The sequence below is a fragment of the Zootoca vivipara genome, chromosome 4 (genome assembly GCF_965207765.1).
Source record: "Zootoca vivipara chromosome 4, rZooViv2.hap1.1, whole genome shotgun sequence".
NCBI classification, from domain to species: Eukaryota; Metazoa; Chordata; class Lepidosauria; order Squamata; family Lacertidae; genus Zootoca; species Zootoca vivipara.
Window position 1 is genome coordinate 59,108,605 of NC_142587.1, and position 27,391 is coordinate 59,135,995.

The 27,391-nt window shown below is 40.3% G+C and overlaps 1 protein-coding gene across 1 annotated transcript in view; it reads left to right on the forward strand.

Moving 5' to 3' along the window:
- Positions 1-8,466, forward strand: part of ROBO2 (roundabout guidance receptor 2) — a 443,321-nt gene extending 434,855 nt beyond the window's left edge. Inside the window, exons 28-29 of the mRNA XM_088667988.1 lie at positions 4,826-5,026; positions 6,659-8,466. Coding sequence (XP_088524114.1) covers positions 4,826-5,026; positions 6,659-6,660 — 203 coding nt within the window. The 3' untranslated portion in view covers positions 6,661-8,466. The remainder of the gene's footprint in view (positions 1-4,825; positions 5,027-6,658) is intronic.
- The last annotated feature ends 18,925 nt before the right edge of the window (positions 8,467-27,391 follow it).

The window sequence follows — 27,391 nt, forward strand, 5'->3', positions numbered from 1 at the left end:
TAGGGCCAAAAAAAAGGAAAGTATGCCGGGATCCTAAACCCACACATTTCTCTGCTGCACCCCCAAGCCAGAAGAAAATACTTTTTATTATTTGGAAACAATGCAAGGGACATATGCTTTTAAAAGGAAAAATGACAGGATAATTCAAACTTAGAACTGGATAGAGGACTGCAGAGCATTCCTAAATTCTCACGTTCCTCCCCATTCCTTGTGGATTGCACTGCACCCTTTGACAGAACATTTGTGTGTGTGTTTGTGTACACACACACACATGTAAGGACAGTTGGAATAGCTTGATATCCTAGCACTTTCTTCACATACTGTTGGTGGTATGGTTTCCCATCATCTTCGACTTTGTTTCTATTTCTGCATAAATTAACTAGCATTAATTGTGCCAAATGAATTTTTTAGAATGTTACACTGACTGATCAACTCAAGGCACAACCATAGCTGCCAAGTTTTCCCTTTTCTCGTGAGGAAGCCTATTCAGCATAAGGGAAAATCCCTTTAAAAAAGGGATAAAGATTGGGCACAACCTGTCAAGAATTATGCCAAAACAAGTTTGAATTCAGCAGCTGAAAAAGTCCCCAAATTCCAGCAGCTGCATTTATTTTAGATTTCACTGGTAAATTTGTACAGTGGTGCCTCGCTAGACGAATTTAATTCGTTCCACAGGTCAATTTTTTCGTCTAGCGAGACACGGTTTCCCATAGGAATGCATTGAAATTTAATCAATGTGTTCCTATGGGCTCCGGGGGACTGGCGGCGGAGCTTGCTTTCTTGGCTCGGGGAAGGCAGGCAGGCGCTTGCTCTCTTGCCTGCCTGCCTTCCCCGAGCCAAGAGAGCAAGCACTGTTGCCGCCAGTCCCCAAGCCAAAGCGCAAAGTGCAGGGACTTTTCGCCGGCTGCCTTCCCCTTGCTAAGGCAGCCGATCCCAGGTCAGCCCAAGGGCGAGCGCTGTGCGTGGGACAAACAAGAGAAAGTGTGCGGCGCTCGCCCTCCAGCCAGCCCAATTTGGCCCCCTCAGCGCCACAGTCGCTACTCACTTTCTACTGTGCCCTGCGCGCTGCGCTCGGCCTCGAGCTGGCCCAGGATCGGCCGCCTTAGCAGGGGTGTTTCGCCGGCTGCCTTCCCCAAGCCAAGGGGAAGGCAGCCAGCGAAAAGTCAGCCTATCCCCTTCTTCCCTCGCTACAGCTGGTTCCCCTTTGTGTCCCGCTGGTCTCTGCCGGTTGCCCCTCACTGCTCGCAGCAACCGGCAGAGACCAGCGGAACACAAAGGGGAACTAGCTGTAGCGCGAGAGGAAGGCAAAGGAAGATCAGCTGACAGGCGCTGACAGCTGCTCTTCCTTTTCCTCTTCCCCGCTAGACAAATGCCTTTTGGGATTGCGATTAGAGGTTGACTCGCAGCCGCTTCGTCTTTTTATGGCCACGCTTCGCAAGACGAAGCGGCGGCCATAAAAAACCTCGTCGTCTTGCGAGGCAACCTCCGATCGCAAAACCCTTTCGTCTAGCGAAAATTTCGTCTAGCAGGGCTAGCGAGGCACCACTGTACTAGTATTTTAGGTTAGCTCCAATGCTTTGCTCATTTGAGAAGCACTGACCAAAACAACCTTGCTAAACTGTGTTGATTTAAAAGCTTCTGACCGTATGGGTATGTCGATTTTCCTCTAAGCAGAGATAACTAATAACATTTGGGTGTGGGTAACAGAGTCAAAAACTTCAAATTACACCATTCAAAGTGGTAAAAATATAACGATAAGCTAATCATTGAGAGTCTGGTGCCCTGTGCTGCCCATTCTTCATACATTCTGCACCAAAGGAAGGCTGCTTGATTCTGCCTCCTTGTACAATTGGCCCTTCTATAGCTTAGCGGTCCTTTGCACTATGAGGTCCCAGGTTCATTATCAAGCACCTTCACAAATTTGTACTTCAGAGCTATAAGGTATTTCTGTCTGATGCCTTTTGGAAAGCTGCTTGGATAGACAGACTGAAAGTCTAAGCAGAACCAGCTTCCCCTGTTCCTAAACTCTCAAGCACCTCTTAAGAGAGTAGGCCAGTCCTGGTGGGGATCAACACCTGGTGTATGATCTAGCTAAAGTTAAGCACTTAAAAAATTAATCAATAGAAATTTACGTCTCCTGTTGAAATCAGTACCTGCAAAACTGCTTAAACTGGGCTGGATCTTTCTTCCAGTTTACAAGAGATCCCGTAGACTCTGCTAACATACAGTGAATGGGGACCTGGGTCTGAAGGACAGCAATCTGTTCTCAAGGACAGGAATTGTTTGTCAAGCAAGATTTTCCCTCTACAGAATATAAACCAATGAAGTAATTTCCCATGTGCTTGATATCTTTGGAAATAACACCAGGAAGCTAATTAAATTAGCTGATTCTATAGTTCTTTATCTTAATTGATTGAAATAATGTTACCATAATTTAAGTGAGGGGGAAAGAGCAGCATTTCAGCAAGCTTAAAGGAAACTATAATTTTGGCCTTATTATTCTGCAAATCGTTTATGTATCATTTAATTAAGCAATCTATGATTCATCATGCTTTTTCCATAATGAATCTTGGTTTTTTATAATTAGGACATGCCAATTCATAAACTTAGATGAATATATGATAATGTGGCTTTCCAATATGCATGCAAAAATCCTTTCAGCCATGTGAACTTCCTTCAATATCTAACTTAGCTTCCAAATTCTCTGTAAACAAGTTGATACTTTTCCCTATATGCCAATAATAGAGATCCTTATATACCAAAATACAAAAGGTAATTGTGTATATTTCATTTACATTATTTGTCAGGCGTGTCTTCCACAGCTAGTTGATGGATCAATCCTAAGTGTGTTGGTGTGGGGGGAGAGGAGAATGGTGTGGCAGATCTATGGTCACATCCCAAGCCAGGCATCCTGAAACTTCGGCCCTCCAGATGTTTTGGACTACAATTCCCATCTTCCCCGACCACTGGTCCTGTTAGCTAGGGATCATGGGAGTTGTAGGCCAAAACATCTGGAGGGCCGCAGTTTGGGGATGCCTGTCCCAAGCCCTGCCAATTTTTACATTGGCCATAGCATAAAGTGTTGCCATCCGCCCTACTGCAGCATGGCATCTCCAGGTTTGTAGTAAACGCTGACTCCACCCCCCTGCAAACTTCCCATTTCAGAGTTCTCTGTTTGCTACCAATCAGGCCCGGCTCTAGGTGTAGTCCCGGTGGTGTGGGGTGCCAGGGCGCTGGGCCGGCAGGGGGGGCGCTGCACGGCGAAGCTGCACGGAAGCCGTGCTGCGCGCTGCGAGGGCAGGAGCGCCAGAGCGATCTCCGCGCCTCAGCGCCAGGGCGCCCGACCTGCTTGAGACAGCCCTGCTACCAGTGACAAATAACTGCCAGCTTCCTCTATGCTACTGGAGAGACATCTATGCACTATCCTAACCCCCTTCAGTCATCAACGTTTGGGGAAGGGCTAAGATTGAGCTCTCAATCTTTCAGCCATGTGAACTACTTATTCCAGTGTTATGTAGTTGAAACCAGTATTTATCAACGGCTCAACAAACACTACTCACACTGAATCAACTATCATATTAGTGGGTTTTTAAAAAATAAATAAATCCAAAATTATGAAACAATACATTTTACGTCCCCCAACCTAGGCAAATAGTTCCCATTTTCAAACTGTATTTTGCCACCATGTGGGACAGCTCTATTTTTGAAATGATCAAATTTGGATTTCTATCATGTCAACTCCCACAAAATTATTACAGAAATTCAGGAGTAAACCCTCTTGATGTACCTTATACACATCTGGAGATATATTGATCAGCCTGTTTCCAGTCCATTTGGAATGCATGTGTTCCAACCCACTTCCATATCAATCTGCACATAAAGCACAAAAATACACATAGGTTTAACATATTTTATCACAAAATGCACACTTTTATGGTGGTACACTTTTTATGCATTTCTGTACACATGTTGAAATGAAGGAGTTAAGGACTGTGCAGCTAGTTCAACCTTTACCAAAGAGGCATAAACTGGCCATACCCCATCCCAAGTCACATGAAGTAGCTCTACTTATCACCTAGCATCCTGATTAGCCCAAGAATTCCCTTTGCATAGAAGAAACCTTTGTACATAAGTATCTATGCATACAGAGGCTCCTCAAAATCAATGCATAGCTGGCTTCTGTATTGTTGCTGACGACATGGCTTGCCTCCACAAATCCCTTCACTCATGTGAACCATGTGAACTTATTTGTGTTCCACTTTGTAGCTTTCCAGTGAAAATACTGTATAACCATTTTCATGTATACTTTATTTCTCCTATTTTGAGGAAGAAGAGTACTAAGTTTTCCATTGCATAAATTTCTAGTAATCAGTGTGCACATCCACCAAATTTTAGTTGCTCAAGTCCCCATTTTCAAAGTGAGACATACATATTCCCAATGTTCAGACTTTTCTAATACAGTGGACGCTCGGGTTGCAAACGTGATCCATGCGGAAGGCACATTCACAACCCTCAGTGTTGGGTCACAATTCGGCGCTTCTGCGCATGCACAAAGCATGATTTAGTGCTTCTGCGCATGCGGAAGCACCGAAACCTGGAAGTAACCCGTTCCAGTACTTCCGGGTTCAGCGTGGTGTGCAACCCGAAAACGCACAACCTGAAGTGTCTGTAACCCGAGGTAGGACTGTACAACATTTTAGATGGTGTGTAAGATTTCGGTGTTTAGGTGGTGTGAAATTATTCAACAAGATTTAATCTCCCATGAGTAAGCCAATCCCATGTATCTTTTATATATGTATATAATATATACCATTTGTATTTTCAGAAGAGGCACTGGTGCCATATAGCAAGCCTAGTTTCCCATCCCCAGGTGGACATAGCTCTTCAGGTACAGCCTCTTCTAAAGGATCAACTGGACCCAGAAAAGGCGAGGTCATGCGGGGAGGTCACCAACGCAACACCAGTGATCTCATTGACGTAGGATATGTTGGATCAAGCAGTCAAGGACAGTTTTCTGGCGAATTATGTAAGCCTCTTTTGAGATGCAATACAAAATGTATATATAAAAAAGTAATTTTAAGGCTTCTACAATTTAGGTATTTGAGAACAAATGCTAATCTTTCTGTTCTCATGCAGCTGCATGCAGCACTAGCAACATGACTTTAATGTATATCAGGGGTTGCTAACCATTTTGGGCCAATAGGCACATTTTGAATCTTGGGAAGATCCTGTGGGCACCAATTAAAAAATAACTTCCATGAGAGAGCCATACACAAAATGGCTGCTATGGGGGGCATGGCATACCACAAAATTAATGCCACACCTAAAAAAAAACAACAGAAAAAATAACCAGGGTCACAAAATCATGCAGACATGCACCACACCACCCCTGCATCTCTGTGGGGAAAAGACACCTACATCAACCACTGCTGCACTCACAGAGGGATCTCTCCTCCGTTCAGAATGAATAGAAGAGTGAGTTGCCAATCCTGACATCAGATGAAATGTTGGCATATTTAGGGGAGAGTGTTCAGTGCAGGAGAGGCTGAGTCAATGCAACCACAACCAGGGTAGCAAATTGTGTTTTGTGCATTGTGGACTTTTGAGGGGGTTGTATTTTCATGATTGTAAGTTATTTTAAACTGTTTTTAATATTGTGTTTTAACGTTGTAACCAGCCCTGGGACCTTAGTGTGAAGGGTAGGTAATAAAATAATCATTATTGTTATTACATCGCATTTGATAAAAATACAGTTCACCATAAATGACCATAAAGGACATCAGTGCTAGGAGACAGGGGGCAGACAGATTAGCTTTACTATGTTATAACTGTGAGTTGCACATTTAGGGAGGGAAAGCATGTGTCTACTCATGGGAGTGGTGTTCAAAACGCAGATACAACATTTAAAAGCTGGAAAGCAGGCAGTGTGAAAGAGAAAAGGAATAAAATATTTTGTGAATAAAAGAGCAGCCAAACAAGGAATCCCATCCACCCCACATATGTGTGGGAGGCTACACAGACTACAGTGTGAAGGCTCCACTGACAAAACAAAACAAAATCCCTCCACACAGAAAGTTGGCATTTGAGGGCTCAAGCTAGGTTAGAACTGTTCTATATGCAGGGATTTTTTCACACAACAGAACACTGACTAATATGACACTCCATCTGCAACCTGGAGTTTAGCAATTCAGACTCAGATTCCCCATTTGAATGACAACTAGCTGAACAATTCATAGGGTTCCTTCAAAAGCATTGTTATTGAGCACTTGCAGTTTTTATATTTCCTCAACAAAAAGCAGAAGAGGTAAAATTCTGCATACATACATTTGCTTTCTAAAAGACAGCTATGCTGTGTTGTGTCAGGAGGGTAATAGGTATCGCTGTTCTATGAAGAACTTCACGTTTTGGTACTGCATTCACTGAGAAAATAATTGGAAAAAGTACAATTACAGTTTACATTCCAAAGATAAATACTGTAAAAAATAACAGTCCCTACAATAGCATTCATTTTAACAAAAGTTATCACTTGAACCAATCAGAATGTTAATGATTTTTATGGTCTGCTTGTAAAATATATGTCTGAATGATATATGCATAGAAGTTAAAAGTAAAGTACATATCTTAAAACATAATAATGTTCTTGCTTTTTGTTTAACAGAGTAGTTGGAACAGAAACATCTCAAGCTGCTCTCAAGGGCCGTCAAGGTCTGAACTCATGGAAGTGATGACACTAAAACAGTGCAATGAACATTTTCTTTATTTATGTACTTACTTATTAAAAGAACTGTAAATGCAATGTAAAGACACACAGCCACACATATCCCACAGATACTCTACCTGTGTTCTTCTCTATACTACACCTTCCACCTTAATCTATTTCTTATCAAACATATATAAAGAAGAGAAAAAGATCACCCTGCAGGATGAAACAGTTCCCTTGTATATAATTTCTTTTTATTGCATTGCTATGCAAGCTCACCTTCTTTTTAGCTATGTTCATATTATTGTCTGTTCTTATTGGTCTGTTGTATTATATGTGAATTAATAGGCTGTGGTGCCATATAATAACTTTTAATTGTGTAACTTTTTATGTTTAAAGTTTGCACTGCAATTTTTTTTTGTTGGTGATAAGCACAAAACTCTTACTCCTCGTGACATGAAGAAGAAGAAGAAAATAAAAGTCTGAATGTGAAAGGAGTCTATGTACTGTAAGCTATGTTGGATAATGCTGGATGTAATGAATTATGTTAGGTGGTTTTCCATTGGGTGTAGAATTAGGAAGATGACTGGCAAACTGATGTTAGCAAAGGCTTATTGGGGCATCAGGGATGGAATCCTATATGAAATAATAAGCAATGTGTTGCTTTTACCATTAAAAAAGGGGTCAAATGATGGAAGTGTGAGTTTCAAGACCAGACGAGAACACAAAAGCCTCCTCTCTTCTTAGTATCAGTTTTCCTTTGTTCAACACAGTTGATCTTGCTAACAAAGGAAGGAAGTTAAGGTGTTTCACTAAAGCTATTCTTTAATACTATAGTTTTAAAAATTACTATGCTTGAGTCACTCTCCCCTCCAGGAAACATGAACCATATGAGCTAGGAATACCTAGCAAGACTTAGAGGTGCAATTTATGATTGAGATATCCAAGCTGCTTCCAAAAAAGCTAGACTATCTTAGTTCATCTTTCCAATACATGTACAGTACGATGGAAGGTGTAGAGCTGCATCACTTGAAATCCATAGCATAATTGTTTTTATGCATTCTAAACATATTTTTGTGTTGTATTATCTAAAATTGTCACAAACTGCAACCCAATTCATTTGTACCTTAAATCTTGGGTTACAATGTTTGAAAAGAAAACAATGGTAAATTTATGATCGGTTTTGAATTTAATGTGTCTTTTGCCAATTCAGTACATTATTGGAAACTGGATAGAAACAAAGAAAAGAAAACATCTTTGACCTATTTTTGATGAGTAAATTTCAAGCCTCTTCTTATGAAAACATGATGCATGTTTATACACTTTTTCAATAAACCAAACTCTCTGTAAGTGGACATTAACAAAAGCATCCTGTCTCATCATTAGTTCTCATGTTTTTCTCCAACTCCTCTACAGTATTTTTATTTCTCTGTTAGAAATACTGTAAATGTATATCAAATGCATTAAATATTTTGTTTGAAGTTTACATCACAGAGCTTATGTCATTCAATCACATCATTATTACACACTTGCATTTAAACACGTTTTACTTACAATCAGTCCATGTTGTTTTAATACTTTGCCTTGGCTCTCACACTGTTGTAAGTGACATATACTTTCAGGGGAAAAAAATCTGCTAGCTATATGCTGCTTTTTATTACATTGCATTTAGATTGCTGATAAGATAAAACATTGTCATTACCAATTCTAAATCAGCACTGCAAATATAAAATCTCATTTTTGTAACGTCAGGGCATTGGCAAACCAAAAAAAAAACCCCACCCCCATCAAATCAAGGATAAATATTTTGTGTGTGTGTGTGACCAAGGAATTTATGTAATGTTCTTGCTTATTGAAATGCTGGATATAGTTAAAGCCATTATTTTATAAATGTACAGAAATATTCAACAAATGTATAAAAACTGACATTTCTTTTCCCTTTCCTAAATTCAGTATGTTAATGTGTTGGCACCATGTTCCAGCAATAGTGGGTACAAACTTTGTTTTCTGTACACAGATCCATGTAATGAAGACACAATAAGCTGCTACTAAGGAGAGAAACTCCACATCTCTAGCAACCTATCTCAGCACCTGACACAGCTGTATCTGCACTGGAGCAGAGTCTCCATGCCCCAACCTCCAAATCGGATAGGTGCTATGCTAGAGAACTGAATAAAGCACTAATCCGTTGTTAGGCGGGTATATCACCGAGGGGCGTTTGATTCAGTCTGCATGCCTCTTTCCCCCTTCTTACTTAATCTGATGACCACTGCTGCGAGTTTCCTTCAGAAGCCTTGGACAGCACTGATCATACTGGGATGGAATGGGAAAAGCCATTCCTGGACTGAGTCCAGATGTTCCCTTACCCCAACTCCCATCTCACCTGAGATAAGGTATTTGCTATCCAGTCAAAATAGTACGTGCCTCAATTTTTGCTTCTCTGGATTGCAATTTTATAAAGGATTCATATAACCTTTTTAAAAAAAATCTACCAGGTGACTTAGATTTCTAGGCACATCTTAAGACTTGTGCTGAAACTACAGAACAGTAATTAATTTTCAAAAATAAGGGCATCCAAATGCAAATTGGTTCCTGAGATGACACACAGCTGAGACAGTGATACATGATAATATCTGGCATGTGTAGTAGACTGGGTGGAGAAAAAAGAAACTGGAAGTGATTACTTGAAGCCATACTAACTGAATAAAGGGTTTGGATTTAAAACTGTTTTTCCCCAATGTAGCTAAGGTGGATTGCATGTAGTATGGTAGCATGCCACTACTAGCCTAACCATGCAGCCTAGCCTAACCGCACATGATGAGAACAGCCGCAGTGGTAATTGCACCCATACTGCTGTTACAGGTACTATGAAAAGTTGATCTCATAACTGATCTTATAACAATATGTATATGGTAGAGTCCTCAGAGTCCTGTTCTACCTTTGAAAAATATCAGTTATCACAAACTTTCTGCATGTAGGAAAACTTCAAGAGCACATTGGAACATTTGCATTCTAAAGTTGTACAGGCCCCTGAGGACTGTACTACCGGTATTTGATCTTCCTTAATGTTTTAATTGTCTCTTAGAAACCTGTGCTGAGCTTTGGTGGAACACCTTACTAGTCAATTTCTTGTCAAATCTAGTCTGAGTAAAAGTAGCCGTCCCAGGTTCCTTCATATATGTGTCTTCATCACTTCAGTTGGGAAGTTTTGTGTCAGTATTAAACCTGTGGAGTACTAGAATATCACTGTCTATTATAGGCTACTATAAAGAGGAGTTTTTATGTATAACAAAACCCCATTATTTCAACAATGAAGCTTTCTCTTTCTCTCCATCTCTCTGTCTCTCACCCATTCAGTGAACCTCTAATAATCACAGAACATATTTTTAAAAATGTAATGTAATTTAACATTTTTTTAAAAGAACTTTTTTTCCTTTTTATAATTGAAAATATTTCTTGTGCATAATGTGTCTTAAGGAAGGGGTGTAGTGGCAACACTTAGAACTGTTTTCTACATTTTTTTATAAAATTGTTCATTGACAACAGTTTGTTCAGTCACAAAAAAATAATAATTATGACCTCTTAATGTGTTTCATGTGTTAGTGAAGCAAAGTTTAATGGGCATAAAGTTGGTTAATCGTAATGTTCAGTGTGTATTGTATATTTACTGGGGGGAAATAAAACTTACACATTTCAAACCTATGTTAAAGAAACTTGAATTTAGCACTATCACTACATGATGACTGTATAAACCTGAACTGGGAGCAATCAAGTAATTATAAAACATGCTGTGCTTTTTCTTCCGTGACACTCCACTTCCAGGTAGACTGGTCTTACAAAGTCCTGTTGTGGTTTTCTAAACTCTCCAAAATGTCATTAACCTCACTGATGTTCCACGGTAAGCAAAAAAAATAAGGAAATTGGACCATGTTACAAAACTCATTAACAAAATCCATAAACATGACAAAAGAGTTTTTGTACTGTCTTTGTAAATGCTGACCAAGGTGGTGTGAAAAAATAAGAAAGATTCGTTTTACTGTGCTTATTTTAATCACATTGTGCTCTCTGTTGGGAATGTTTCTAGAGAAGAAGTACGGTAAACTAAAAGTGAGCTTCTGGAATGATTGCTACAGTAGAGTTGGAAGGGACCATAAGGACCATCTAGTCCAGGAGTCAGCAAACCTTTTCAGCAGGGGGCCAGCCCACTGTCCCTCAGACCTTGTGGGTGGCCAGACTATATTTTGAAGGAAAAAATGAATTCCTATGCCCCACAAATAACCCAGAGATGCATTTTAAATAAAAGCACACATTCTACTCATGTAAAAACAAGCTGATTCCCGGACTGTCTGTGGGCCAGATTTAGAAGGTGATCTGGCCGGATCTGGCCCCCGAGCCTTAGTTTGCCTACCCATGATCTAGTCCAACTCCCTGCCATTCAAGGATCTTTTTGCCCAATATGGGGCTCGAATCCACAACCCTGAGATTAGAAAGCTCATGCTCTACCAACTAAACTACATATTGTAGGCACTTGAATGCCTCTCTGTGGCACATTTCGCAAAGTGGACTGTGAATGCTTGGTGTGAGGCACCTGAGTTTGACTTGCCCACCGTGTCATGTCTATAGACCATCATACGAGAGTTTTGAGCTCTATTATGTGCAGGAAATTCCCTGCCCATAAGTGGCTTTTTCATTCCCAACCTGTATTCTCATTCCTTTGAAATGTGATTCGGTTGCCTACATTCAAAGTGAAAGGGTTCTCAATGTTCAAGAGTCGGACTTGTATATGATCTGATGGAAAGTTATCTAATGTGTCATACATACACTTTCATTAATTTCAAAAATGTAGGAAATGCACTGCAAACAGCAGGTTCTGTGCTTTAATGCCTTGGAACTAAGAAATCTATTGCGTACTCTCAGTACAGTTTTGACCTTTTATATCAATTGGCTGTGTCCTTTCCTACACAAAGGAATTACAGTGACAGTCTACCAAATCACCAAACACTGTAGAAGTGGCAAGGAAAAAATACAAGAAAAGGGAAGCCACATAGACTTTTTAAAAGTTATGAAGTCCAGAGTTTAATGGCAAAAAGTAGAAGAGCTGTAGCTTTGCTGCAGGAGTCATGGGTTATAAAGTTTTTAATTCTCTGACCTCCTTTTTCACTAGGTCAACCTAGTTAGCATTCTACAGAATTGGAAAATAAGTCCGCTTACAGTCCTTTTAGGGACTGTCATACCCTCCACCATTTCACAGATGTAAATAGGGACCATGTATTCAATGATAACAAGATGTCTGTCTCCCCAACACACTCATACCCTAACTGTTACACATTGTTGAAATGTCTACTGCTCCTGCTGTATAGCATTTCTGCTCCCCATGGATTTAAAAGCTGAGTGTGCTCTTGTTTTTGACTACAGATGTACAGATATACCAGGAGGGGGAGACAAGATTGTGCAATGTGCTCTGAATAATTCAAATATGGGAAGTGAGTCCTTAGTGTTTGTGTACATGTACTGTATATTCCTGCGTATAAGACTACTTTTTAACCCAGGAAAATCTTCTCAAAAGTCGGGGGCCGTCTTATATGCCGGGTCATATTTCTTATACGGCGAGTATATCCCAAACTCTATATTTTAACTGGAAAAAGTTGAGGGTCGTCTTATACGCCCAGTCGTCTTATACGCCGGAATATATGGTTTACATTCATGTGCACTAGAGACAAGATGTGTCTGTTTACCCTGCACAGATTTAAGGTCTTGAAGACTGAGGAAGGCACAGAAACCGAAAGACTGACAACAACTCTAGCAACTTACACCAACCATTTTTTAAAAGTATCCTAGTTGTCCACAGCAAAAACTGGGACAGTGCTTTATCAGGTACCAAAAATAGGGACTGTCTCTGCTGTATGCTGAAGCTTATCTTAGAGCAAAGTCAAACCTTCAGTCACTGACACAGCACAGTCTTGGGACTTCCTCTGGGCCAGCATTATGAATACTACAGCCTTATTTAAGCTACCGGTAAGTTGGGGTGGAAATGATCAGTCAGGATGGAGATCATTGGGAACCCTATAGGAGGCAGGATCTACTTATAACTAGCATTTTAAAAGTTTGACTATCTCTGTTTTAACGTGACAAGGGAACTTGCTTGAATGCATCCCACATGATCATCATGTCCCACCACACCAGCAATCCCAGTCTTACAGCTAATTTGCAATGTGGTTCAAAGTCTAAAATTACTTATTGGACTCAATGCTGTGACAGAGATCGCACAGGCATCACTGGGTAGGTCAAGGGCATACGCTCAAGTATTTTCCCCTGTATGCCACAGTTCTTCCATTTCTTCTCTGGCTGGCACATCCTCACTATATAATTCAGAAAGGCCTATAATTGTCATAGTTGCTATGCTGAAATTAGATCCTCTGAATCTTTTCAACAATATTATAACCCTATTCAAGCACCGAGAGTGAAGACATGGGTTTAAAGTGGGGATGGAACTTGCACAGTCCCCAGTTGTGGAGAAGCTTCTAACCACATCCAGCTGAACACATTTAGACGTCTCACACACAAAAGTCAGAAGCAGAGTACTGTTTAGGTTTTGACAGTTTGTGAAGGACTCTGCTCATGAAAATAAAAAGATTTCAAAGAAGTCACGAATGGGATAACTACCAACAGCTGTATTTTTCACATTTTCTAATGTTTTCCATGCAATAGCAGACTTGAAACCACAGGAAAATGAGTTTCTTTACTTCTAAAATTCAGCAGCGTTTAATTATTCCAATTTAATTTTGAATTCTGAAATTCAACTTTTGAGACCATCCCACTCTTGTCATTTAAATATCTGTTAAGCAAACACGCAAGTACTGCAATACCTCAAGGACAACCTCTCTCCATATGAACCAACCTGCTTGTAAAATGCTCTACTTGAAGAGGCTTGTCTGGTACCTATGTTACATCTTGCCTAGGCACTAGGCAAAAAACATTCTTCTCCCACGCCTTTGGCTAATTACAGGAGTACAGGATCAGGTTTAAGGTGCTGGTTTTGACCTTTAAAGCCCTATGCAGCTTGGGACCCTCGTACCTACGGGACCGCCTCTCCTGGTATGCCCGCGGAGGACCTTAAGGTCCACAAACAACAATATACTGGAGATCCTGAGCCATAAGGTGGCTAGATTGGCCTCTACTAGGGCCAGGGTCTTTTCAGTATTGGCCCCAACTTGGTGCAACGCTCTTTCACATGAGACCAGGGCCCTGCGGGATTGTCATCTTTCTGCAGGGCCTGCAAGACAGAGCTGTTCCGTCTGGCCTTTGGGTTGGACTTAGTCTGACCCCTGTGTTTTCCTCCCTCATGGCTTGGATTTATGAACTACTTAAAATGAGGCTGCATTTTAAATTTTAATATTGTATTTTAATCAGTATTTTAATTAATTGCTTTTTATGTTTTATTATAATTTTATTGGTGTTAGCCGCCCTGAGCCTAGTTTTGACTGGGGAGGGCGGGGTATAAATAAAAATTTATTATTATTATTATTAATTGAACAATCTATGACCTTTAAAACTGGAGTATGTGGAGTGGGGCATCATTGTTTTTGTTATTATGGCATGTGGGGTTTTTTTTGTATGTATTATAAGCCACCCTGTGATCCTTGCATGGAGGTGGTATAGAAATTATTATTATTATTATTATTATTATTATTATTATTATTATTATCACCATAATCATCATTTTATTTTACTATTTTTATATTTTATAAATCCCATTGGTTTAACTGCAACTGCATAATTAGAGCTACTGTAGAAGTCAAAAATTAACCTGTTCATACCCATGTTTACTCAAAGCAAGTTCTAGGCAGCAAAGGGACTAAGGCTGCAGTCCTAATCCCATTTCCAGGAAGTATTTTCCATTGAATTCAATAGGACTGACTTCTGAACAGACTTGGGGCAATAATAGTTTAGCTACTGTACTGAATTTTAACTTTACCATCCAACGTCAGCCAGGTGAAAAAGAGGCCACATTAGGGGCAGTGCAGGGGTGTGCCAAGGGAGGACTTGGAAATAGCTTGGGCTCCATCCCTCAACCTAAGGAAAGATTTGGACCACTTCAGAAGCTGGCCTAAACCTCTTGCTCTCCTCTCTCTCCCATATTTTTTCCAATGGGAAGGACAATGGGACAGAAAAACACAAGTGTGCTATTCTACCCTCACTTCTACCTTGCCAGTAAGAACCCAGGTGGGCTTAGGGTAAGGTAATTAAAATGCCTACACTTTCACTCTAGCATACACACTCACACCATAGGACTGGAGTCTTAGCCCGCTTACCTTAAAGTAAGGCTCCACTGAGACTTATGACTAAGCTGCCTGTGCAATATTTGCTTTTGGTATCCTGGGCATACATGCCTAATACAAATCAGAGAATTGTATCAAGACAATGCAATCGAATTAGAATCTTTATATTCCTGAATACCATAACTGGGAGTAAGAAGAATGCGAGCTAACAGTCTATGAATGGCTTTACCTTCCAGTTTCTTCTTTATTTTATTCCCTGGCATATGAAATATGGAGAATGTCAGTGGCAATATCTATCAAACTGCAGCAAACGCAAACTACAAGGAATGCATGTGTGTCACACAAAACTAAAATAGCAGGTCACTCAGCAGAAAGCAGCTGCTAAGGGAGGACATGGGAACGTGTAATTCTTTGTCAGATTTAATTTGAAGTTCTGACTATAAAAGGAGGAACACACCATATGTGGCCAAGATGTGCTGACAGGTAACACAGGAAATAAGGGCTGATTCATACAACTATTTTTTTACCTGTTGAAGTTAATACAACTTGGCATTTTCTGTGGCTATTTAATATGCTGGACTGATCTTGTAAATGCTTCAACACATGTCCAGATTCGGACTTGCCATGTCCTGGTTCAACATGATTTGTAATGTTTTATCTAATTTTCACGTAGTCCACCTTGGTTCATTTGAAATGGTGAAAGGAATATAAAATGAATGGGTAAATGAAATCCACATTTAAACCTTCACCAGGATTCTAGTCCAGGGCATAGAAGCCATCTCGTAGAGGCCAAGGTTCCTTCGCTGACGCCCCCAGTAAAATACTTGATGGGGCCACTGCCCCCAAAGTTGATAGGCATGGCCATTCAAATGGTGTCTGTGCACTTCATCTTGTGATTATGTGATGGAGAAGGAAGCAAGCAGACAGAAGAAAGCAGTCAACAAATGTGCCTGATAGGAGGTGCAGTGGCTGCTCTGTAAACGTTTTCGTTGATCTGATGAGGAGCACAGAGCTAAAAGGCAGTGAACCTCTGTGATTGGTTGGTGGAAAGAAAGAAATAGCCTCATGTGGGCTAAATAGAAATGACTGCCTGCCAAAAACCATCCAAGGAGGAGAACAAAGGTGACAGAAAGGAAACTTTTTTGAATATATATAGAAAGGGAGGAAGAGGGGGGCATAAAAGGCATGAAAGTAGAAATTGGGTTGGAAAACAAGAGGGAGCAACCATTCCAGGAGGAAGGGAGCTAACATAAGATAGCGGAGTTTATAAGGATAGTATGAAGAATAGAAGGTGTTAGACTGTTTGAGGTAGGAAATGCAGAAGCAAAAAGCAAGACAACTCCTTTGTACAGGCAGGAGTGAAAAACGTATCAGAAACTGCCCACTTCCTAGAGAGCATTTTGCCCCACCTTCATCACCAGCATGGAGCCGGAACCCAACCAGTGACCACATAATGCCTGTAGTTTATCAAACCCTGCAAATTTCTCTTTACATCAAGCACAGGAAGGAAGGAGAGGAGGGAAGAAGGAAGCATGTGAACCAAATGCTTGTTCTTGGTATATTGGGTATATTGGGTTTAGGTTGCCATAGAGATACTGTTAAAATACATTATGCATAATCACCTAATTTGGAATATGTACTTTTCCAGTTTGTAATGCTCTGATTATTTATTTTTGTTTAAAAAACTTTTTATTTCTATTAAATATTTGCTTGGTTTACAAAAAGTACCGGGTACATGCCTTGTCTCTTTTTTTCAGGTTGTACAGTCTTTCTTACAAATCAGTTACATTTGTTGTGAGAAATTAGCGTTCAGCATAAGGTTGGGAGAGAGGCTTATATTCTTTTGTATAGTGTAGGTGTGGGGTTTTGTGTCAGCGTCAGCTGGGTAGGTTCTCTTTTTATTCATTTATTACATTTCCTTGGTAGTGAGAGGTATTGGGGGGCAGGGTGTGGTTGGCTATCTGTGGTTGGCTGCAGTGGGGTTTGTTTGCATTTGTGAGAGGGGAGAGGGCTTGTTGGGTCAGGCAAGCCAGATTGATTTGTATGCTGTCGGTGGATCTTGTTGTTGTCTTGTTGGGCTGTGTATGTGATAAAGGGGAGCCATACCGGGGTGAAGGCATCCTCTTCTATTTGTCTATTGGTTTCAATCTATTGGTTAGCTTTTCTAGTAATCTGTAATGCTCAGATATATATTTTAAGTCTTAATTTCCCTGAGTAGTTCTTGCCAGTATCAAAATGTAAAATAAGGTTCTGCACATAGTGAAGTATACATGATTGTTATCCCATAAGGCTAAACGTAGATCTCATCTCTACTCCCAATCAACATGCTGCAGTTCAATCAACTTTCAACAACTTTAGTGGTATAGTAAAGCTAGCATGAACAGCAAATTAGCCATCAAAGTCAAAAACTGCCCCAACCATCAAATGCCTCTCTTTACTTAAGTTCATTCAACGAACCTTCTTACTGTGCAACTGTCCCCAGCTTTACTATATGGAGAACCTATTCTGTATCCCTTTTCTATTAATACGTAGATAAGAACATTTTAGTTCCTCAAAGGACTATCTTATCTTTCATTTTCTGAACATTAGTTTTGCATTTATTACTCATATATCATACTGTAAATATTGAGCTCACATTTTCATATAAGATGTAAAAAGTTACAACTTTGGCTGTCTGGCTAGGGGAGTTCCCTATCTTCATAGCCAGTGGCTTCTGTATAAACATTAACTTACTGTCTGACACATTTGCATTTTGCGAAGTTATTGGTTACACTCTTCATAGTTATAAGTTGGAGGTCTCTTCCGGTTGCTTGTCACTGTCAGAAAGACGGTCAGAAAGAAAATACAGACCACCACTAATTTAACGGATCTTGCATCATCTAGAAAGTTGGATTTTTGTCAGATGCTCTATGCCAGAAGTTTTGTGCATTGGAAAGATCTACATCACTACTTGATCCCAGTCTCAGTCTATGAAATTCAATCAATGTCATCACAGTGTCTCTCTAAAATAAAGGTATATCTGTTTTTCCAGTGAGCTCTCTGGAATGGTTTCAGTTCAAAACAGCAAAGTATAAAGCAATGTACTAAGTCATAAATCATCATGTAGCCTGGCATTGATTAATTGGTTTTGGACTACCCTAAACCATCTAGGAGCTTTGTAAGGCACCTGGCTTCACTACAGCTATAGCATTAATGGCAGGCACTCAGGGAATCATTTTCAGATTGCTAGAGAAGTTATTTAAGTAAAATGCTTGGTGAGCAAATTTCACCACTGCTTCTTCATGCACATTCCTGAGTGAAACAATGATAAGAATCTTCCTCTCCTGCAAACGTAATAGCAGAGAAGGGGCTCTCATATTTAGTAATATCTCTCCAGTGGTTATGTCGATGGTTCTAAATAGGTTGAGAATTGATGCATTTGATGTACTGTGTTACTTTCACAAGATAACTGTTTGCATCCTGTGTCCATGGGAGCTAAACCAGCAATAAAACAAATATCATCACTTTAGATCATAACCTGAATGTCTTTGGCACAGTCACACAAAAATATTACCATTTTTTATTCCATCAGCATGGGTTTGGTGTCACATGGTAAATGATGTGTGAAGTTGTGCTCATGTGATTTCTTCAGCCAAAAGGTTTTCCCTGACATACTAGAAATTGCTTTAACCACCTAAGTCCTTGAAGCCAATTTCTACATGGAAAGGGTCCCACACGGTTTGATCACACTACCCAACTTTCAAATAAATAGCAGCATATCCTGACTCCCACCCAATAACAACAATTGGGCTTTCTTGCAAGTAAGAAGCTAAACTTTATTCTGAAAGTGTAAACTCAGGAATATAAGAGCAAAAATTAGTCCAGTCACCCCAGGATACCAGTGATGAGGTAACGATCAGCCCAGCTCAGGAGATAAGCTTCCAGGTTCCCTAAAAGCAGTTCAAGGACAAGACCAAGAGTCAGGATTCCAGGATCAAGAGCTGCACAGGAGCATGAAGTTGTTCCAACAATTGGCCCTGCCTACCCACCACTCTTTTAAACAGAAGTGGGGAAAGTCCAGCTACTTGTAAGACTGCCTTTCTTGCCAACAGCTCCTGGCCTGAAGTGAAGCACTCCTCATGGGCTGGGTCTGCTCCTGGCTACTGATGTGCCACTGTCGCGGTCACACAGACCTGCACATCACCCCCGGACGTTTGACGGTCTATTGGTGATGTGCCAACGACAAACAAAAACTCTCAATCACTCACACACTTCAGACCAGGATATAGTAAAATAAAACTTTCTCCCTAACCTTCATATTGCCCAGGGCTTAAAATAAACACCTTACATGCTCTCTCCAGCAGGCATAAATGTGGGAGCACATAAAATAAATTGTGTAAATCCTTTTAATCCAGTAATATATCAAGTTTTTCAAACCCAGTTTACCACAATACCCACTTTTAATTTTTCTCTACTGTATGTGCTTCTCTTTCCACCCTATCCATCACTTTAAGAAAAACGAATAAGCAAAAGGGAAAAGGTGGTGGTACTTCTAATACAATTATGCAGCCCTAGGGTTGGGTGCTACCTAATTGTAGACTATTGCACAAATTAAATGATCATGAAGATATTGGATTTTATACTTCAACTATCAGGGGCACGTCTGACGTAATGTTCTTCATTCAGAAATGGCCTGATGAAATTATGTCTATAGATACATATACATAACCATATTTACATTTGACTTAAATTGAATGGAACTGGGGTTCTGATATAACCACATTAAATATTTGGTTGAAATGACATCTGCAGCAGCCTTCACTTACTCTGAAGTACAAAATTAAAGACAATGGCACTATTCCAGAATAATCAGCCTGTGGACTGCAGCCAAAATATCTGATATTCTCTTCTAGTACACATAAAAATCTCTTAATTGATGTCAAGGAAATGCTTTATTTCTTAATTTTGTTTTATGTTGTGGCTCTTGTCTGGGATTTCCCTTTTACACACTGGGAAGCACCAGATCCTCAGTTATTCAAGGACATTACCTTTGTTTCATGTTATGGGTTCATCCAGAGGTTCATTTCCCTCCCCATGTTTCTCTTTTCCAGAACCCGAGCCATTACCCAATTTATACTCTCTCACACTACTTCCATAAATTTCTCCCCAGGTTTCATCTCTACCATCTCTCCACACCACCTCAAATACTTTACATTCATCCAATGCCTCTGCAATGTATCTGAGAGGGGGTTGGATCATGTCTGTGTTCTATACGTGGAGGGCAACGTAGAGAGCCTGTCACAGCCCAACCACACTAGGAGGCATGTTTGGGGAGAGTCCATAATTGTGGTCCTCCTCCTCTTGTCCCTACTTTTTTCACGTGATCTCAGCCTATCAGGATCACATAGTGAAATGATTTCGTGGGACTACATAGCTAATCAAATTTGGATATAGTGCAGGAAAATTAAGCCCCCTTTTAATCCTTATCCTGAATTAAGGAGAAGAGGGATGACACTCCAATGTGGCAAAACAACTGTGCCAATATGCCATCTTCTACACTGCTCTGGGAGTGTTTCATTCTCTGCCAGTGTTGCGTGCCAAATCTATTGTCTCAGGCCAACTCTAGTGGCAAAAAGTTCATAACTAGGTGAGGTAAAACGGAGATAGGTATATGCATTTATATAAGTAAGCAAATGACACCCCGTTGAAAGCATTGGCAGCGTCACTGTTCAACTCAAAATGTAAAACTGAATCATGTATCTGATGAAGTGTGCATGCACACGAAAGCTCATACCAAAATAAAAACTTAGTTGGTCTTTAAGGTGCTACTGAAGGAATTTTTTTTATTTTGTTTCGAGTCAGACCAACACGGCTACCTACCTGTAACTTGAATCATGTTATGTGAGAAATGCCCGTGATTTCTCAACAATGGATGTGTGACCTCCTCAAATATGCCTTGCAAAGAGTTTCTTACTTCTCACAAAGGAGCACAAAACCTCACACAAAAGGCTATGTGTGAAAGTTTTGTAGAGAGAAAATGATTGCAACATGCATCTCTTCCTAATACAGGTTGCAACTGGGAACTGGAGCTTTCCAGAAGGAAGAAACAGTGTAACCTTTTCTCTATTAAACCGCATGTTTACAAAAATGTATATAGGCCATGAGTTATAGCAGATCAAAGAACAATATTTTCCTTTCTGTTCATTGACATTTTGAGGAGCTATTGCTAGAAAATGACATCTGTCGAAATAATCCCTTAAGATGTTTCTCATCACTAGTGATACTACCGAGAAAGCCAGCAAGTGTTTCTACAGATGGGGCAAGGGGGATTATGGTGCTTTGGCAACCCATTGATCATTGTGCCTTATGAATTCTTTGCTTCACCTGATTGCTTTTATATGGGGAGAAAGTTTGCACAGAATATAGATATGTTGGGGGAGGTATTGCAGGTATGGAAAGCTAAGGAGAGCTTTGAGCATACTCAAGAGTGACCATATTCAATGCAATATGGTTGTTGTTTTTTGGTCAAATATTTCACAGCAAAGAGTATCCAAATCCCAGATAAAGATCTATTGTTTTTGCAACAGATCAGATAGAAAATGAATGACAGTAAGCAGAAAATTGTACAAAATTAAGAACTGACAAATAAAATTAATTTCAGGTTTGCAATAGAAAAAACAATAGGGTTCCCATCTGGCTAGAGAAAAAATTGCCCTAGCCTAATCTTGTGCCTTCAACAGAGGTTTGCTTTGCAGGTAAAGCTTCCCATGGCCTTGAGATAAGCATTATCACCTGCTAATTGCTGTACAGTAGATCAAAGTGCTGTTAGAAAGCTACAGGGGCTGATTCAAATTTGGCAACACTAATAGCCAAAAAAATCCTGGTTTATTTGGTTTCTATAATCAGCTTTTGAACTGGCCCCTAAAGCTGTCCTTTTGATCTGTAGCAATTAGCAGGTTAGGATGTTTAGCTTCCTGCCATGGAAAGTGTCACCCGCTCTATTCTGCATAGTAAAGCCCTGTTAAAAGCATATGAGCACCCAAATTTGCTTCTGGCCAGTTGGGAATTTTATTGACCTGATATCCAATGTGCCACCACTCCCACCAACATAACAAACCCTTGCCTTGAAAACACAGTTGTTTTATTACACTAAATTGTTATAGCTAAACAACGTTTGGGGGTAATAGTAATGAAATCGTTTTTCAGCATCAGCTGTATTTTCCTTTAAATTATTATATTTGTATCTGTCAAGAATTAGAACAAGTTATATGTATACTAGTTTGTAATGATGGATACTTAGGCTGTGTGCATGTTACAAGCTTAAAACACAGCTGAGTCATTCTTTTTCTCAATTTGGACTGAAGCTGGTTTGGAGAAAAACACATCAAAACTCCTTATTTCATAAGAAATGGCAGGATAGATGCAAGTTAGATATGGATTGTGGCTAATGCCTTGTGTATATGCAAACTTTCTATCTGGTGAAAGGGCAAAGCTGGATGGAAGGGATATGAAATGACAATAAACACAGGTACTGAGTTACCAGTAGGTAAAACAATGCAGGTGTTCCCTTGTAGACTAACTGGGCAGTGATGGGCTTCCTGAGCCAATTGGAATGAACAGCTAGGTAACCAAGGGGTTGTATGTGGGAACAGGTGGCAGCTCTCCCAAACTCACATCCACAGCACGTTTGCACTTCTCAGACACGTCTATGCTGGCTTCGTCACATACACAGAATGGAAGATGGCAGAATCCCCAAAGACAGGGAGCTGGCTTCAGGCACCAGGCCCATTGGCAAACCAGTTCTGTGTAACAAAGGCATCTGCAAACATGAAATTAACGTCGGCAACATTAACCTGCCATATAGGAATCCCTTACAGATAACCACAGTGCCTGGAGACAATCAGTCAGGCCATGTATCCACAGCAGTGAGCAGAGCAGAAACGACCACTGGGAGGTGCACAGAGAGAAGAAATGTCATGGTGCACCTGTAGCAGCAGAACCAGACGCCTTCATCTGCCCCACCTGCAATAAAACATGTCTTTCCCATATTGGTCTACAGCCACAGCAGACACTATAACTCCCCAACTCTTTTACTCCCCAACTCTTGTACTTTACCCCCAAAGGTGCACACTTTGATTGGCCTCCCAAGGGAGATGGATGCCCCCTCCAACGGGAGGGAATACTGACATTGAATTCCACTTGCTAAACCCTTATTCAATGGCAACGTTTCATTCTACTTTCTTATATGTAAACATAAAAAATATGTGTTTGCCCAATATGCCTATTTCCTGAGCTGAAGTAGGAATATCAGTCCAGAGCTGTATCTTCTATTTTCTCACAAGATCGCTGTTGATGCATAGAATAGAAATCATGTAATCACCCAATCTGAAGTATGCCCCTGGCACTGTCTGAAGAAATATAAATGGCTGTTCACAAGAAAAATATTGAGTGCTGCATGAAAAGCTCAAGTAATCAGCTAACACAGAAAATAAATATATAGGCTAAAATGTGAAATGGAGACTTCAGTACCAATATCAGATGCTCTGCCAAATTCTAGGCCTAAACAAGCACAGTGTTTGTTTATTATGAATGGCTTAGAAGACATGTTTCGTTACATTTTCAACAAGCTAAATGTTAGGTGAATGACTGTGGATTAAGTCTTGGTAAATTAATCTGTAAACCAGCCATATTAGAAAAGTGGCATTTGGTACCTGTAGCATTCCTTACCAATTACAGTGGTACCTCGGTTTAAAAATAGCCCTGTTTATGAACTATTCAGTTTACGAACTCCACAAAACCGTAAGTAATGTCCCAGGTTGCGAACTTTACCTTGGTCTAAGAACGGAATCTGAATGGTGGAAGGGCACCGACAGTGGGAGGCCTCATTAAGGAAAGTGCACCTTGGTTTAAGAACGGACTTCCGGAACAGATTAAGTTCATAAACCGAGGTACCACTGTATAGAGTTTAACCATCAAACACAAGGGTATTTGCATTTAATATATGTGGGTGGTAAATGATACCGAATATAATATTCTGCATACTGTTAGTCAAAAACAGTTATACTAAATTATACTGTTAGGCTGTGAGACAAGAAATCACCACATATCACTTTGGCTACTGACATTAATGTAGGCATTTGCTGTACTGACAAATATCAGTTTAAGATGAGGTGCAATGTTAACTATGCCAGGATACCACCATGACCAATCCATTTCACTGGGAAGCTGAGTTTACCTAGGTCCCCCCAGCAGTGCAGCAATCTCTGTACTGCAGAGTACAGAAGCAGAAGAGAAGGCAAAATTGTCCGATTATTGAGGCAATGTAGAAGGCTTGCCTGTTTTCCTGCACTGTGCAGAAACAAGTTGCCTAAGCCATCGGCGACTCATCCCTCTCTTCCAGAGCTACACTTGGCAGGAATGAACAAAATTGCTGTTACCTCTGTAGCTACAAACAGCTGCAAAATAGATTAGCTCCGGTAAGGTAAACAGGAAGAGTTTAGACAGTTCAACATATGAGCTTTGTCCACCAACACCTTCACAGCTCAACTGAAATGAAAGGTGCCACTTCACAGCCAGAGGTCAAGGCTACAAAACTGTAAAACTTAGCTTTGGCACAATACAGTACCGGTAGTTATTTATTGAGCAACCTACACAGCCACTGACCTAGCATGCAAGTTCTTACTCCTTGTCTTCCAGTCCTCATTTAGTGGGTGCAAGATTCTTTTTGACAAAGTGACCATCACACTTCCTATGGCATACCTTCAGCTATGACATGATAGCCAGGTGAGACATAGTGGTACCAGGAAAAGCTGTTGCCTGGCACAGAATTGACTAGAGAGAAAGCAGCCCACAACCACAAATGCCTAATATTTAATAATAAACTGTTATTTTTGGACAACAACTGGCATGCATTGCACCGTCTGGCATAGGATGCCACTGCAGCTGCAGCATTTCATACACATGGGTTAAGCCACTACGACTATACCTGTAGGATTGTCTTGTAAGAATTAAACTTGTTCTGCATGAACTCATCCATGAACAGCATGAACTCATCCTGAAATCATGGTCTTTTTAAACCATGCATTTCCCAGTCTTTCTAGTATATCAATAAAACAGTGAGAATCATTTGGTAAAACAATTTTCTTCCAAACCTATAATGCATATGAATATTGAATGAGTCTATATGGATATGTACTCAGCATGCAACAAAGGTTCACATTCAGAAGGATTAAGGATGGTAATAAACCTGGCTACTCACTCAATTGCTACGTTGTCAAGATGGTAACTAATGAAACCACATTGAAAAGAGCCCTCCAAAAGTGATTTAGATTTATATTTTGTCAATGGGATGCTCATAAAGCCAGACTTCATGAACCAATAAAGCCATTCAAGGGATGTGTGAATTCCAGAATTACCTATTAAATGGAAAAAATAAATGTCAAAGGTATTTGTGACATTGTGTGTTTGGTGTCATTGTCTGATAAATTTGTTAGGCAGACTAAAGGGATTAAAATGGTCATTACTTAGGCAAGGATTAGTAATAAATAAGCCAAAGCTTTTTGCACAGGCCTTAGGTGAACAATGGCACTTCAAAATGAAACACTGGCAAACTGCCCAACTCCTCCGGGAAAAGACCAAAGAGGCACAGCATCCCTTTGTAAGCAATCAGACTACAGAATGGATACTTCTTCCCAATACATTTAGAACATCACAACAGGGCACATAGTATGAAGCAATTAAACAACGATATTGTACAGCAGGGAAAGGGGCTGGCTGCTGTGCTCCATTTTGCAAATGCATTTCACAGAGCTGTTTTGAAATGCAGCTCTGTGATTTGTACATTATTTCCCAAAAAAATATTTAAAGGTATAAACCACTAGTACACCACAAGCTAAGTTTTCTTCTATGCATCACTGCAGATGGAGAGGGCTTAGCCCTATCTAGACACTTGTATATTGATCCAACTGCTGCTACTTTGCACCATTTCCCTCCTTCTTTAGTCTCACTGGCACCGATCTCAGGTTGTTGGCAACTCTAGCAATTTTCTTGATGACATCACAACACACAATCACATGGATCTCAGAGTTAATAGGATTAAGTAGTTGAGAAAACAAATGAAGCTGAGGGCAAAGAAACAAAGATAATGGCTTTGAGAAGCAGAAGCAGCCAAGGAAACAAAAGAGAACCAAACAGCATCAAAATAACATGAATATTGTTGAAATGACTATTTTCAGCTATTCTGTAAATGCTATTCAAAGAAAAGCCCCAAACCAATTATTACATGTGAGACCTGCAACAAAATGTTGCAGTATGGAGTGTGCTTATTTAGGAAAGTCTTCATTCCCATCTGTTATTCTATCCCAACCCCTAGCAGTCAGTTGGCATTCATGCCCACTGACCATTGTTCAGTCTTCATCAGACTATTTTGGGGACCCACCCCTTAAGGGTTCCCCCCAAAAAAGGTTTTCTACACTTCTGCAAACTTTGTAGTTCCTCCAAGCTCGCCTTTACCTTAATGGTGCTGTGCCATTTTGGCTATATGAGGACCAGCATCTGGATAATTGAGATCATATAGGATGTGAATCAAGATTACCATAATCAAGGACAAAAGTGGTAAGGACCTAACAGAAGCAGAAGACATCAAGAAGAGGTGGCAAGAATACACAGAGGAATTATACCAGAAAGATATGGAGGTCTCGTACACCCCAGGTAGTGTGGTTGCTGACCTTGAGCCAGACATCTTGGAGAGTGAAGTCAAATGGGCCTTAGAAAGCACTGCTAATAACAAGGCCAGTGGAAGTGATGATATTCCAGCTGAACTATTTAAAATTTTAAAAGATGATGCTGTTAAGGTGCTACACCCAATATGCCAGCAAGTTTGGAAAACTCAGCAATGGCCAGAGGATTGGAGAAGATCAGTCTACATCCCAATTCCAAAGAAGGGCAGTGCCAAAGAATGCTCCAACTACCGCACAATTGCGCTCATTTCACACGCTAGCAAGGTTATGCTTAAAATTCTACAAGGCAGGCTTAGGCAGTATGTGGACCGAGAACTCCCAGAAGTGCAAGCTGGATTTCGAAAGGGCAGAGGAACCAGAGACCAAATAGCAAACATGCGCTGGATTATGGAGAAAGCTAGAGAGTTCCAGAAAAACGTCTACTTCTGCTTCATTGACTATGCAAAAGCCTTTGACTGTGTCGACCACAGCAAACTATGGCAAGTTCTTAAAGAAATGGGAGTGCCTGATCACCTCATCTGTCTCCTGAGAAATCTCTATGTGGGACAAGAAGCTACAGTTAGAACTGGATATGGAACAACTGAGTGGTTCAAAATTGGGAAAGGAGTACGACAAGGTTGTATATTGTCTCCCTGCTTATTTAACTTATATGCAGAATTCATCATGCGAAAGGCTGGACTAGATGAATCCCAAGC